This window comes from Ammospiza caudacuta, chromosome 5 (assembly GCF_027887145.1).
Source record: "Ammospiza caudacuta isolate bAmmCau1 chromosome 5, bAmmCau1.pri, whole genome shotgun sequence".
Taxonomy (NCBI): Eukaryota; Metazoa; Chordata; class Aves; order Passeriformes; family Passerellidae; genus Ammospiza; species Ammospiza caudacuta.
In genome coordinates this window covers 58,444,489-58,460,824 of record NC_080597.1, presented here as the reverse complement: position 1 = coordinate 58,460,824, position 16,336 = coordinate 58,444,489, and the positions used below count along the sequence as shown (strand labels likewise).

Here is a 16,336-nt window from a genome sequence, read left to right as displayed (position 1 = left end):
CTTCTATTTCTAAGTTTCTATTCCTTCTGATAAATTAATCCAAAAGGTGACATTTTGTATGTTATTAAACCAGTTCTGTATAGACTTACTGAATGTCCAATTTTTCTGGTTAATATTCACACATATCCATTATTAACACCATTCAAAGAGATAAAATGTATTCATTTGTTGCCATTATGTGTCATTCTATCATTTGGAATGATTTAGAATGATAAGTATTTGTAACAATCTCAGCCCTTATCCTGGTAACTAGGTTTAATAACAGGTTTCCTAAATGACATATAAGAGAAATTAATCCCGCATATTGCATGAATTATGCATTTACCCAGTGGCAGCAATGAAAGTTCAAGCTTTGCCCGAAGCTAGACTTAGGAATCAGCAAATTTTTAACAGTTTAAAGCTAAAATCACCTTTGATGTAATTTCTTATTGAGAAATAATCATAGCATTGGTCTTGCATGTAACTTGCAGATACAGGCATTTATTTATCTGATTTTTTCATACTTTTTTCCTTACCATTTGTTATCAGCCAAGGTAACTACACATCTTTGCATGTGTTGTACAGTCTTTTCTATCAAGAGTTTTATAATCAGTTTCTGGAAGAAACTAAAATTTTTATATTGCAACGTAAAAGCTAAAACTGTCGCAAGTACAGGTGACAGAAATAGAGAAAACATATTTCCAAAAAGCTTATGTAATATGATCTGAATTAATCTCAATGATAGACAGGGAGTAGAAATTCTTTTTACTAAGTTGTCTGGAAAGAACGCCCTCCTAACAGTAAGCAGCAATGTTTGTTCTTTCACTATCATAAATCATATGTAGCTAAAAACATTAATCCCTCACTTCACTCACGGCTCTGATGAATAACATATTAATATTGCACAGAAAGAACTTGGAACATTTTCTCATATACCTGTCATGTGTGCTTTGTGTTTATGCTAATTTATTTTATGGAATTAGAGTGCTCCCAGTGGTACTGCAATGAAATCAGTAATTTGATGTACCTTGCCAGAGGAAAGGTCAGCTTTCAAAGAAGAAGGAATAATTTCACCTTTCTCTTCATGAGCCAGACTCCTTTCTGATGTGTACATATAAAGCCTGAATTTCCATCTCTTTTGTTGGCTGACAAATTTACTGAATTCTTTCTGAGAAAAAAATAAAGAACCCAGAGTAACCCTTAGCTGAAAGCATTTTCAGGCTGCATTTAGAAATCACTTTACTCATTTCTGAAGTGCAGTCACCCCAAGTGAAGTAAAATGGCTTTTCTAATAGGAAGCAGTGTCAGACAATTTCAAAGCAAAATTTCAGGGGCAATGGAGAGAAGTCAGGCTGTAATTACACCTGGTGAAAATTACCTGGGACTGAAGGCTAATAGAACACTTCTTTTTAAGTCTCATGGGATTGTTTCAGGGACAGAAGGCAGCAGAGAATTCTCGTCACAGGATGGGAGCAGATGAGGCAGAACAGAGAGATAAGAGCCAATCTGTTGAAGAGACAGAGATTATGTAAAGGATTTGGGCATCACCACACAGAGAGTGGGGCTGGCTCTGTGTGAGCTACCCCCAAACTGCTGAGCAGGGTAACAACCCACTGAGGCACAATCCTGCAGTTTTGGGTTGGGCTGTTGGGAAGCCCATCTCTGTGAAGCCCCATGAGTCCTTGTTTGTCCACATCAGCCCAAGCAAGCACTTACTCGGGAGTTTCCACATCTCTGTACACAATCTGTCACACCCTCATGCTCTAAATTATCTGAACAAGTACATTCATAAATATCCAGGGATCTCAAAAGTCCCCAGGGAAATGAAACAGCTCCTTCTAGGCAGGCTTTGTGGAAACCAAACTCCTTTTTGGAAAATATTGGTTTTGCACAAGTAGAATTTATACCATTGTGCTGGGAGGGCAGTTCCACAGCTGGCATTCCATGGCTCCAGGTAGGATAATGGAGCACAGCTGGCAGCCCAGCCCATGTGCAGAATGCAGCCACAGTGTGCAGCAGCCACACTGCTGCTGCAGCCAGTCTGTCCCTCAGGGCCCTGTCTCTCTGTCTGCAACAAGGATTAAACACATTTTATTTGTACATTTTCTGATGGGCAAGGTCAGTCTCTGCAAAGATGGGCACTGGATCACGTCACACTGCATCTGAGCATCAGTGACCCATGAAATTGAAGGGCATTTTTGGTATTCACTCGGGACAGCCCAGGTTTCCCAAAGGTAGATCTGCTCAGAAAATCCTAGCTAGACTGAAGAAATTGTTGGTAGGTGGAATAAACACCTGAACTAAAAATATTTAAAAATTACAAGTGGAGCTTGAGTCCAGTGAAACTGAAAAGTGGTAGTGGTTTCAGCCTGTTTTGTTTTGTTTTATATCAGAGAGCAAGATACAAAAAAAAGGAAACAAAAATAATCCTAGAGATGTGCTATATCTTAAAATCTTTAAGGAACTAAAACTGTAACATAGTGATTAGGGCAGCTTATAGGGTGCATCAAAAACAGCACTGTGGTATCTGCAAGGATCTGTCTGTCGCCAGGTTTTGGCAAGAATTTGAGTCCTCTGAGACACTGTGAGGGGGAAACAGCCTGTGAGGAATTGTCTCTTTCCACAGCTGTGGTCACAGAGGTTATCCTCTGATCCTCCTCCTCAGTATGTAGTCTGAGACTTTACTGTGAGGTTTTGGTGCCATACAAGTCTGCTGCCACCCAAAGCTGGAACCATCTAGATTTGGTGATGCAGTGAGTGAGGGTCCACATGAGTGAGTTGCAGTCTGCCTCTGTTATACATGACTTTGGAGGGGCTTTCCAGAAATCCCACACAATGTGACATGGAATCCAGTTGCCTGATCTTTCCCCTGCTAGCTTGATAGACACTAGCCTTTGGATATGTCCATTGCACTGTTAAAAGCTTCCTGGAGTTTCTCCAGCTGTACATGCATTACTGGCTTTTTAATAACATTAATACATTCTCAGAAAACCAATATAACAACATCAGTTATACTGATATCAATAATCAATATAACAACAATCAATATAACAGCACCAGAATTTACCAGCCCAAACTTGCTCATGTGATGAATGGGAACAGTTGTGCAGCCACTAAGAGACTAAAAATTTCTCAGCCTGAAAGTCTCTAAAAAGGAAGACAAGAATTACTTTTTGAACACAAAAACTGCAAATGACTGATGTTTGCATCAAGAAAAAAATTCATGTCAGCTTTCCAGTGTCTAATACAATTATGTCAAGCACTGACTTTTTACCACATGTAAAGGGCCCTCTAGGAAAATGTGTCCATGCACCATTTTAATCTGAATGACAAGCAGCATTGCAAGCAGTGATTTCTCCAACCTAGCACACCTGCTTGGTATTTGGGGCCATAGTCTTGCTATTAGCTCAGGGTACAAAGCAGAGATTTGCAGGAGAAAGAAAAAGAAACTTAACATGAAACTGTATAGTACAGTCCTTTTTGCCAGAAATGGTGTTAATACCTGCCCTGTTGAACTGCAAACATTCTCCTATGTCAAACTTTATAAAACATTTAAGATAATCTGCCTGGAAATGAGATGCCTGGCAGCAAGGTGAACAACTGGCTTCTTGTCTGTTCTTTACATAAGGCACTTTATGTGCTCTACTTATTAAAAATGTAAAATTAAGGAATTTTGAAGCTAGAAATTGCATGTTTTAATTGCAGGTGCTTGTTTAAAATACAAGCAATAGACCAGGAAATCCTTACCTAAGGGTATTATGAAAAGTTTTCTGACATTGGTAAGATAAGTTACATGACATTGATATTGATGTTTTCTTGGGTGTTCTATAACAGCGTTTTCAGAGAGATGTTTCATTTACCTATTGAATTACTCTATTTGATCCAAATTTTAAATAGTCAGCTTAAGCATTTATCTTCTCCTGCCTCTTATTTTATACCAAAAAAGTGCTGCCTGGATTCCACAGCTCAGATTTATTCTGCCCAGTGAATGCAGGGCACTGTCAGACAGTAAAGGAATTGGGAATATGGTGGCTTTGATCTGGAGCATCCCCAGTTTTGGAGCATCCCCAATTTTCAGGCCATGTGTCAGGACACGTGTCATCAACAGAAACAAGTATCAGAACAACTCTAAATTCCAGTAATCTCTTCATCTCTCCCCAAGGAGATCTGTGGCCCAGAACAGCCAAACCATCCCCTCTAGCATTCTCAGCACCTTCTCTATAGTCCAGAACAGTTGAAGTCCACATGTTCAACACTGTTACTCCCTGAATTTGCTTGCAACCTGCACTGGCACAAAGGATTTCACTGAAAGGAAAGCTTCCTGCTGTGCCTGTAAAACTCCTATTTCCCAAAAAGCGTTGTCCCAGCAGGCAGTGTACTGAAGGTACAGAGTGCCTAAGGGTACCTCCTGAGATGATATCTGCTTTCTAGAAAGTGTCCACATTAATAAAAGTACCAGCTATAAGCTCAAGGCATACTGTTCAGTAAGTACAGGACCATTAAAGTAACATCCACTCATTCTACAGAAGCTTATTGTGAGTAAAGTGTAGCTGAAGTGTTCCAAAATGCATTGTAGCACATTTTTAAGATCAAGATTCTCTTAGCAGGTTAAAATTTATAACACATTTGCAATCAGCTTTTATCCTGGCCTCTTCAGAGTGTGTAACACATTCCCATTATACAGAAAATAAAAATGCAGGATTGTGCTTAGCCATATTCTATTACAAAAGCTGCTGCATGCCAAGGCAAGGCCTCAAGAACACTTGACTGGCCTGTCCCATCTGTTAGCACTCAGTGGCTATTGTTGAATATCTGGTTATATTTTTCAAGAGTTTTCATTCAATCCTTCTATGAGACAGCAGTTTGACTGGCTCACAATGGGTGTGGGCTCTCCCAAGCTGCTAACAGCAGTGAGTGAACCCCAGAAGTGACTGCAGAGATGCTTCAGGCAGCTCTGTGGGAGCCATTGCTGCAACCAGGAGCAGGGCTAGCCATGCCAGCATGTGCCCCAGATTATGGGGATTTATATGGGCAGATTTATATGGCACTCACCAACTGAGGTGTCTGTCCTCTATCTAGGCTTCTGCTCCTGGCTATGCCGTGGTTCTTCAGCCCTTCTAAGCTGAAAACATCCCCAAGAATGGGTGAGGGAAGGACAACTGCACAATAGGAGCTCATACCACTTCAACCCAAGTGCCTGCACTCAGCACAGCAACAAATCAGTCAGTCCAGCCTGAGAATAGGAGTAGAAGATGAATGATGTACAAAATCTCTGGACGCAAATATTAACTGCCTTGTCCTGAAATTGCTGGACAAGATAGTGAAAAAAAAATCACTGCTTCTTGTCTCTGGCATAGTGGGACTGAAATTAAGCATTTGCTTTCCTTGCAAGTAAAGAAAAACATATTACAATGCACTGCTACCCAGTGGCAATATCCTACACACTGTTTGCTCACATAATGATTGTTCTTTCCCCCTCAAACCTAAAGTGTGACTTACATGCATGTCAGTTCCTACAAGTGACCACTATGTGATTAAACACAAGAATGCAGAATCTGCAAATGTAGACAGCTCTGATACCCAAAGAACTGCATCTTGGGCATACTAAATCATGCCATGAGAAACATGAAGACAGCTGTTTGATGACCCCCCAAGCCTTTTTGTCTCCAGGCTGAACAAACGCAGCTCCCACAGCCTCTCCACATATATCATGTTGCCTAGCTTCCCAACAGACTTAGTGGCCCTGGGCCAGATAAGTCACAGTTTATCAACTTATCTTGTCCAAAACTGGACACATTTGTTCAAACACAACCTCATGAGTGCCAGAGAAAAAGAATTAATATTTTCTTTAATCCTGCTGGCTACAGTTCTGTTAACACAGCCCAGAATGTGGCTGGCTACCTTTGTCACAAGAGCACCCTGCTAACTCCTTTTGGACCCAGCCTCCACAGCTGCCAGGTCCTTTTCTGCAAACCTGAGAACAGAATAAACTTCCAGAGCCTTCAAAAGTAATCCCAAGGAGAACCATTTAATGTTTCTTTCTTATCTCTAGAATCTACCCTTTGATGAATTGATACCCTCAGGTAACATTCCCAATTCACATTAGCTCCTTGAGCATGTGCTCACCATGTGAGCAAAGAGCCCCTGCAGCACGGTGCCAGCACAGCACAGATAACACTTTTTGCACTGATAACACAGTCACACTGATCTGTCCTGCAGGAAACTGCATGGACCATAGAAACACAGCACCACAGGCTGACCACACAACTTCCACAGCCCTGAATAAATCAGCAGGGATCTGGGAGCTGTGCTGAGATGGACTGTGAGGTCTGCCTGCTCCCATTGCTAGCCAGCAGATGGGACTGTCTTCTTTAAGGTCATCATGTCCAGCCATTAACCCAGCACTGCCAGGCCACCATGTCCCTAAGTGCCACATCAACATGTCCATTAAACACCTCCAAGGACAGTGACTCAACCACTTCCCTGGTAAGCCTGTTCCAATGCTTGACCACCCTTTTGGTGTATAAATCTTTCCTAATATCCAATCTAACACTCCTCTGCTACAACCTGATGCCAGTTCCTCTCATCTTTGTGTGGGAGAAGAGGGTGTCAAATACTTTTAAAATCTCATTTGAAGCAGAATAGCACACCTTGAAAACATGTAAATATAGGATAGAAATCATATGATAACAGCCAAGAGGGAAGAACAAAAAAAAATGAAGTTCCCAAAAATGTACCAGCTAAGGATCTGACCATTGTACTACAATGTCATAATTAAAAGCTGGAGAGGAAGCAGCAGCAGGGGAATTACTTTAATGAAGCTTAGATGGTACAATTGAGTAAACTCTGACAAACAAATGGCTTAAAGGGAAGCTTTTTTATTATTATTATAGTCTCTGTGGACAAGCTGATTAATCTATGTTTTATATTATAAATTAGAAGCAAACAAGACACTGAACAGTGCAGGCTCAGAGAAAAATAGGGATGTCCTTTTTTAGGGGTGAAATATATAGGAAGCACAGGAGAAATCTTATTGGATCTACCAGCAGGAACAGAGTGGTTTTTCAACATCACTGCTAAGGCCCCTGCTAAAGGAAAAGAGCATGATGAGTGTCTTAAGGCAAAAATTGGGTAAGAAATAAATGTGAATGTCATAAGCACACAAGGAACATCAGATAGAATGGAAATAAAGGATGACATCCCTGACACATGAGAAGCATGACATATACAACACATGCTATAAAGCTGGCTTTGAAACAGCATTCACATCATCTCTTCATTTCTACTTGTCAGCTGTATGAACCATGGGTATGTCTCAATGCCCTCTACCAGGAGACTTAAAATTATCTGTATTCTGCTTTTAAGCCATGAGACTTGTTTTCTGGGACCTTCATTTTTTCTCCACTAAGTATCTCATAACACATTTATTTTCTGATGAGTTAGCTCAATGGTACCTTCTAAACATTATTAATTAAATTATTAATGTAATCACTAGAGCTGATCAAAACCCACTTATTTCTATGTAAAATTACTAGTTTATCTTCTGCCTAAGTTTCCCAGAATATTATCATTTTAACAAAAAAACAGCAACAACACCATCAAGCCAAGAAAGATGATATATGCAAGGGGAGCAGAGAGCGAGTGAGGGAGTGTTGCAGGGAGAGCAGAGGGAGCGTTGCCTTTGCTAAGAAACAAATACCTAACGGAAAAACAGCTATCTGAAATAATTGTTTAATTATGACTTTCTGTCGAATTTTTCACATAATTATAAACTACTAGTGGTAGAAAAGTGCTGTTACTAAAACCAGCCAATCAAAAGGCTTCTTTTCAAAAACCTCTCCAGCAAGGAGCTCAGATGTCGAAGGACTGCCTGACCTTGAGGTGGGAAGCTAGAAAATAAAGGAATTTGTTCAAGGGAGCCCATAAGGTAGCAGAAAACTAATAACTGAGATTACAGATAAATACACTCCAGGAATAAGAAGTGGAATTAGAGAGGTAGGTGGAAGGGCAAAATGGATAAGAAAGTGTGAACATCCCACACTGGTGGGAAATTTTGCAATATTAATGAGTTTCCAATTCTGCTTATACCTCAGTTATTCTGATGTTTTCTTTACCTGTTTCAGTGAACTATATTTTCCAAATTATGAGATAAGTATATTTAGCTGTTGGATTTGTGCTTTACCTACATGATTGTTTTCCCTGAACTCTGCACTGAAACTCAAGGTGCTACTGCATCTGACAAGCCTCCACCTCTTCTCTTCTGAGGGTTTCCAGGCAAGAATGGCAGTCCCTGGGATTACTGGGACACCAGTACACTATGGCAAAGAACAAGACATAATACTCCAGCACAACTACTGAGAAGAGTATCTTGTCCTAGAGGTGGCTTTTGGGACCCTACACAGTGCTGTCTGCCAAGTCAAGGAACCAAAAGCAGAGAAACAGCCCAGGAAGATGCCCTCAGAACAGCAGTAAAGCAGTAGAACTACTGCTACTGATGCTGACATTTTAACCAAGATATTCTCAATCCCAACCCTCCAGTCAGTCCTAGAAGTGACCAGAGATACTCTCAGCACCCCATCTCTGTGACCTGGAAGAAGAGAAGCTATCTGAAATTATTAACACTAAGCATGAAAGATTCCTTTTCTTAGGTTGTGAGACCACACCACTTCTCTAAAGTGCTGATACCTCAGATGATGCATTCAACTAAGACAGAGAAAAGCTGTAGAACCATTATTTTGGGAAAACTAGAAACATGAATTACCAAGCAGTGTGTGATCTCTTTGTTGTAGTGTTAGGATGGAATATGATAGTCTTTCAAGAATTGTCAGTCCCAAGGAGTTGTCTGTCTTGGTCAATATGAGCATTGCACTTCCCTTTATTTTGTTGTGGCCCTGCCTAAGACTCAAGATACTGTTCAAAACAAACAAATACAAATGTTATATTCACAATGTATCAGCCTGAGTACCCTAATATGACAAATCAGGGATAACATCTACAAAATGGGAATAGTCTAAGACTGAAGCTTCAAACACTACTTAACTCAAAACTTAGCCAACCTTAGAGTGACTCTAGACATAAGGAGAATGAGTGCACAGGAGAAACAAAGCTGCACAGAAACCACTTCAGGTAGATTAGAGAGATCTTTATAGAATTAGAGCATTTGAAATAATGCTTAATTTGATAATTTTAATTCTCTAGCCCAGATAAGATGGTCTAATAAATTCTGTTTTGTAGATTTAAAAGCATTAATAAAATATTTCCTCCTTACAACAGAGTACTGTGTGTTAATTGCAAATCAAAGGTAATGTGAAGGACAGAATAGGTTCCTTAGTTTGCTCCTTTTTTTCTGTCTCATTCACAAGCAAATCCATATATTTGACCAATATGCTTCTGAAGAATGTGTATGTGTGATGGTGTTCTCTGTGATAACATGGGACACTAAATTCTTTGATATTTGCATTTTACTGGCCCAGAAAGTAGATGGCAACAGTAGAGGGCACAACAAAGCAGGATTCAATTGTGGTACTTTAAGTAATTTCTCAGCAAACTAAAATGGCATATTGAGCAAAGTGAAATCTGTGGGTTTGAATCACACAGAGTTGAGGAGAAATACGTATTTTTACCGTTTTGATGGGTGCACGACCAATGAAATATTCACTACTGCTGTCAGAAGGCTTACCCTACAATGACTGAAATGGAAACAGAAGAATCACAGGAGATCCTACCACTAGATTGTTTTGCACTCTGGTTTGCTTTGAATGTCTTTCCAAAATATCATCCTGAAAAGCTTAAACTTCAAGGAGACAACATGACTGCCATTAACTTTTCAAGTGGCACAAAGTAAACAGTGGCATTTAAAAGTAAACTCTACACACATTGGAAGGCCAATTGTTTAAGTTTTCTAACCCCAGAATAGCCATCTCTTATTTTAAAATTCACCTGTTCTTATCTAAAAACTCATCTGTTATAAAGGCCATTTTTAGTTCTGGTTTTCTGTAACACAAAGTTTAGCTACAGTAAATAATTCATATTGGATTAAATATCAAAGCACTTTTGAAGTTTGAAAGATTTATATTCTTGGCATTCTAGATCAGCGTTATAAAATAGTCCTTGTTTCATAACAAGGGTCTAATCTTAGCACCCTGTTAATCCTAAATCTCACTTTGTCCAAACAACAGAGCTGTTGTGTCTACAACTGCAACACTGCTCCTTGATTTGAATACACAGTAATGTTAGAATTTATATTAGCCTTTTGCAAAAAATTGCATGATCTTTTATTAAAATATACCGTTTTGATGAGTGACTTTAAAGTTGAAGCAGACGACAGAAGACAAACACATATTCCAGCAAGGGATAGATGGTGCTGTCCAGAGTAACATTTTCCAGTTACAGCCATCCAGAACAAAATGAACCTTGAATCCAGATAAATTTTAAAACTTAAAGTAAGATTTGGTCACTGAGCACAAAGAATTCCAGACAATTGAAACAGTTTCTGGGAATCTCTTAATCTGGAAATTAATTAGAGAAGAATGACATTTCTTTCTTACAATTACAAAAGTTAATGTTGTTAATTCTAGGAACTGGCAATAAATATTTAACTAACACTCACAGCCAGTTCATTAAATCTTTGGTGATATAAATATATTTAGCACTTACCTGGTCATTGCCAAGGTTTATCCTATTTTAGTGAGGGCAAGAATGCAGAGTGATGTTTACATTTTAAATTATTCATTACATTCAGCTGATATCCTCAGATTCAGACCTGATCACCATACAAACATACACTGGTATGTTTCAAACTTATTCTTATTTTGATATTCTTAGCAACTTAAAACCAGAGTAAATTCACTGAAGTGCACATTTACACTATGTGTGAATGTGTTTTAGCAGAGTACTTCATTTTGACTGACCAGCTTTGTGTCACATAAAGCAAAAAGGGTCAAAATCAAAGAAGAAATCAAAGAAGGGTCAAAATGAAAGAAGAAATAATTTTAGTCATCAGTGAAGTAAAAATAGAGCAATGTCATATTCTTGTAAATTTTCAGAGCCTATTAACTCAAATAAAGATCTTTTTATAAACCCAGTGCAATTCCATGTCCCTTTCCCACACTCTCTACAAATGCCTGCTTTATTGCATCTATAATGGATCTTTTGAATAATAATTTTTAAAACCCACAACATCCTTCTGTCTCTACATTTCAATGTACACTGCATTTCACTTGCATTTAGCTGCACCTTGTGTAGACATTCAGCAATGCAAATACTCTGAGTTGACACAGTGACCTGTTTTGCTCTTAGCAGCTGCTAAACTTTATTTCTCAAGTAACATTTACCATACAAACTATACTTTTTGCCCATTGTTAAAATTGTACAACATCATCTTGACTTCCAGAAAAAAACCAGGAACTCCACTATTGCATAACTCAAAAAATATACACAGACATTTACAAGCAAAAACAAAAATTATATTTTGTAAAATAATAAACATCAGCCCTCAAAATTAAAGCACAGTTTTACCTATAGAGATTCCTAACACATTTGCAGGGTCCACCCATGCAGATGAATACCCAAATGACTGCAAAGACTGTTCACACTACTACACTGTTACCCTGGAACATGATTATGATAGCTAAATAGCTGCCTAATACACAAAAAAAAGCTTTTCCCCCAAAGTTGCTCCACTCTTCCATGAAGATACCAGTCATCTTCTTTACTCATTTGATCATCCTCCACAACTTTGCAAGCCACATTCCTAAGAGATGCCATGTTCTGGAGTTCCTTTGTGGTTCTTTTCTGAAATCATTCCAATGCTGGTTAAGGTGGGCATGTCTGTGCTGTGAAGTAGAGAAATATGTAAAAATAGAGTTCATGGGTATTAAGGAAGTGGAAAGAAGCCAGCGTTAAGCTATGAAAGTTCAGGACTCTCTGAAGTGCATGGCTTGCTCTTCCTCAAACTCCAAATGCAAATCCAGACCTGTTGCAAAAAAACCCAAATTCTTGTAGATTTATTTTGCTGTCTGACCTGAATACACCCAGGGCTGCACAGCAAGTGTTGGGGATTCTCCATTTACTCTCAGGTTGTATACAGGTCTGGCTTCAAAAATGTAGGTGGGGGCAGACTTCAGAGACAGATCCTTTGAGAGAGGAACAATGTTACAGTCTGAGGGCTGTTTTCTAGAAACCCTTCTATAAAACAGTCAGCCTATTCCATTCATCCCGATGTTAACAGTAAAAGTCCAAAGCAAACTTCTGAAGGGCAGTGAACCCTTCCCTCCTCTTGCCATCCCTCATCAGATCTGATCGTACAGCTTTTGCCATCTTCCTGTACAACAGGGACCAAGGTTTTAGGTCTTTTCAGCCCTGCAAAGATATCTATAACCAGCCACACACTGGCTAAGACGACAGGCATATCCTGAAGGAGGGAGTAACACTTAGAGCTGCAGCTCCACCTTTAGATGGAAATCGGCATTGGAAACAGCGGGAAAAGCACCCGTAGCAGCTGGACAGCTTGAATTCACTCACACCGAAGGAAGGAGGATATCTGCGGCAATGGGATGCACGGTGCTGGACAGTCCCTCAAGCAGCTCCCAGTGCCAGCTGCTGGCATGGCTGTCCCCTGGACCAGGCCTGCCCCTCGAGCACTCCAGCAGCTTTCCAGTAACATCATTTTCCAGTCTCAGAAAAATACTCACATGGTGTAATGTTGAGACACCTCTCTTGCTCTCCTAGACCCTCTGCTCTTTCCTGGTCCACGTTTAGGCGCCTTGCTGTTTACATCACCCAGAAAACCGGCCAGCCTTGCCTCAGATGTCCCTGCTGCCTCAGAGAGTGATGTCCATGCTGCCACCACTCCCTGCAGAAGTTGTCCAGAGGCTCCAGCGGGGACCTGCTGCCCTGCAGGACACATGGTCAGGCCAGCACGCACCTTCCCAGCACCTTCCCCCCTGAAGGACTTGAGATGCTCATAGCACCTAACACAGGCTCCAGAGGAATGGAGCCTGGAGGACGATGCTCAAGTGGAAATGCTGAATCTGAAGGAAGGATATTCCCAGTGGGATGTACACAGTTCTGAGGGAAAGAAGAGGGCAGGAGGGGATTAGGGGCAGGAGTGGGGGGATTCAGCGAGGGGCGGCGATGCCCAGCAGGTGGGCAGGGACGCGGGCAGCCAGCAGGCAGGCCAGCACGATTCCGACGAGCTGCAGCAGTGCCAGCCCCAGGGCAGCGGTGGCGACACAGTACAGGTTGCTGCCGACGAAGGCGGACACCCTGCCGAAGCAGCCGTCGCGGTGCAGCCAGCGCGCGTCGGGCGGGCGGCGCTGGCAGCCGCGGCGGGCCCGGCAGCAGCTGAGGGGCACCGAGCCGTTCTGCCCCAGCGCCCAGGGCGAGCGCAGCCAGTCGCGGTAGCTCTCCACGCCGCAGCAGGACAAGGCTCGCTGCAGCGCGTCCAGGGCGTCCGCCACGCCGTCGTCCTCCCCGTAGGCCAGCAGCGCCCGGCGCAGCCCCTCCTGGAAGCCCTGCGCCAGGGTCTGGCGGTACAGCAGCGCCGAGAGCCCGGCCGCCAGCCCGGCCGCCAGCACGGCCGCCAGGAAGGCGCTGTAGGCGCGCAGGAGTCCCCGGTGCTCCGTAGCGGCGCCGAAGCATCCCAGGAAGCCCCAGATGATGACAGCGACGCCGGTGGCCAAGAGGATGGTGGGGGCGCTGGGGTAGCCGCTGGCCGACAGCGCCAAGTAACTGCCCAGAGACACCTTGGCCCAGAGGCCGATGATGAGCATGGTCAGCCCCGCTGCCCAGAAGACGAAGCTGAAGGCCATGAGGGACAGCTTGAGCAGCGTCATGGTGCCCTCGGGCCCTAATGTTGTGGGGAGGGCGGTGGCGGTCACGGTGAGGGCCTCCCGCGGCCGTCGGTGCCGCCGGGCGCTGCGCAGCACGGGCGCCTCGGCGCTGTCCGAGGCGCGGCTCCCCGAGCAGCCGTCGGTCGGTGCGGCCCGGGGCCAGTCCCGCCGCAGCAGGTGCCAGTGCCACCGCTCCCCCGCCCCCTGCCCCTTTTGAGGGCGCGGCCCGGTGGCACTGCCACAGCTCCTCCGCCCCGGCCCCTTTTGAGGGCGCGGCCCGGTGGCACTGCCACAGCTCCTCCGCCCCGGCCCCTTTTGAGGGCGCGGCCCGGTGCCAGTGCCGCCGCTCCTCCGCCCCGGCCCCTTTTGAAGGCGCGGCCCGGTGGCACTGCCACAGCTCCTCCGCCCCGGCCCCTTTTGAGGGCGCGGCCCGGGGCGGGCCGGGGCGCTCGGCCGCGCTGCGGGGCTCGGCGCGGGGCTCGAGCAGCTGCCCGGCCGCCGGCCCCGGGCTCCGCTCTCCCCTCCCCGGGCGAAGTGAACGGGTGCGACTGGGAGTTGCCCCTGCCCGCAGCACTGCAGACCTGTGGTGGTGTTCGCAGGGGTCCCGTGATGAGGGAAGAGACGAGAATGTTGACTCCATGTTTCAGGAGGCTTGATTTATTATTTTATTATATATATTATATTAAAACTATACTAAAAGAATAGAAGAAAGGATTTTATCAGAAGGCTAGCTAAGAATAGAAAAGGAATGATAACAAAGGCTTGTGACTGCCCGTGACAGTCCGGACAGCTGGACTGTGATTGGCCATTAATTAGAAACAACCACATGAGACCAATCACAGATGCACCTGTTGCGTTCCACAGCAGCAGTTAACCATTGCTTACATTTTGTTTCTGAGGCCTCTCAGCTTCTCAGGAGAACAAATCCTAAGGAAAGGATTTTTCATAAAACGTGTCTGTGACACGGACTCTCAGCTGAAAACATTCTGAAACAGGAAAGCTCAGTGTTAAACTTTAATGGCATATACTGCAGCCCAGGTTTACCCTAGGCAAGGGACTAAACTTCTATAAGCACTAGGAGTAATACTTAATACATAGATAACCCACAGGAAGCATAACGTGAGGTTTTGGTTTTATTTCTTTTACTGCATCAAGCTGTACTATTAGGACCTTTTGTACAAATAAGCATAAATCTGTACCTGAATATTAACTAACTACACATTCAGTCAGTGACTCAGTTTAGAATTTCCCTGCTAAAACCTATTTTCAGTGTGGCCTGGCCCTGTTAAATATTCATTTGATTTAGCCCATGATAACACTGACCCGCTGAGAAGACATTAAACCACAGCAAGGTACTGTTATGTAACTAGTGACCCAGCGTGCTACAAGGAGAGATTCCATCATCAATGTAGTCTCATTGCAAAAGAGCAAAAGGTAAGCTACTCCTACAAGCCAGGTTAAACAAAATTAGTAGGAAACTGTAAAAGAGACAGTGTCTCAGTCAGAGGTAGAATTAGCATCTCCAGGGGTTAATTTGTATGTGCAACAGTCACACCAAAAAAGCAGGTTGTTGTGGTTGACATCTTTATCAAACCCTTTTGGGACTGAATTCTGAGGTTTACTTGTGTTTCAGTGGTCACATTTTCTTGATTTCTTTCTGTAACAGATTTAGGGAGGGAAAGGAAGTGCTTTATGTGTGACATCTTAATGCACAGGTTTAATGCACAACCAGAAAATTAAAGGTGTCAAACCAATAATTTAGCATAATCATAACTGAAAAATCACTTGTTCTTTATTAGAGGCCTTAAATTCTGTCCATTCTCATAATCCATGCTCCTGGAACTGTTTGCGTAAGTAAAGGAGGTTGGATTTGACTCCCTGAGTGTATAAGAAATGGTGAAACAGCTTCAGTGTCTGAAAAATAAATCTACTAGAACACCTTGATTTTTCAGACATTGGCCAAATCATAAATTGTATTGACACTTAGGAAGAAAACAGTTAAAGAATCTCATGAAATCATACAATGAATAAATTTTTATTGCATTACATGTGATATGTGGACTGACAATCTGATGAAAGAGATGTCCCATTCCATGTTGTTTTGGAAAGCAAAGTGTTGTGGAAATAACATAAGAAGGGAGGATTCAGATGCGCCAACCCCACTAAGAGCAGCACTACTGATTTTCAAAGAGTGGTTACAAACTTGGGTATGAAATACACTGAGATTGACCCTGGAAAATGCAAACTAATATATCCTAGAGAAAACTGGTGCTTAGTGATGCAAGAAGCTGCCTGCCAAACTGTGCATCTGAAGGACATGTGGGTGATGGGAGATGCCTAATTAGGCAGTGCTCTGCAATACTATTTGGCAAGGAAAAGCTGTCTGCTTGAAGCATGAATTTTCCTGTTTCCTTACTCTTTTGGTTTGGTAATAATATCTTAAGTGTTACATCTTCTTCCTGGCAGATGCATGATGATTTTGATTTAAAGTGATCCTCTTGATTTCCTGTGATTTTTTTTTTTTT

General features: G+C 42.7%; 1 protein-coding gene across 1 annotated transcript; it reads right to left on the bottom strand.

Moving 5' to 3' along the window:
- Window positions 1-10,478: 10,478 nt before the first annotated feature.
- On the bottom strand, window positions 10,479-13,814 carry LOC131558145 (tetraspanin-7-like). Its single transcript, XM_058805759.1, has one exon. The coding sequence runs from the start codon at window positions 13,812-13,814 to the stop codon at window positions 13,098-13,100; it is 717 nt and encodes a 238-aa protein (XP_058661742.1). The 3' UTR covers window positions 10,479-13,097.
- Window positions 13,815-16,336: the final 2,522 nt, after the last annotated feature.

Coding starts and splice junctions, on each gene's coding strand:
- LOC131558145 (XM_058805759.1), bottom strand. CDS start 13,814: ATGACGCTGCTCAAGCTGTCCCTCATGGCCTTCAGCTTCGTCTTCTGG.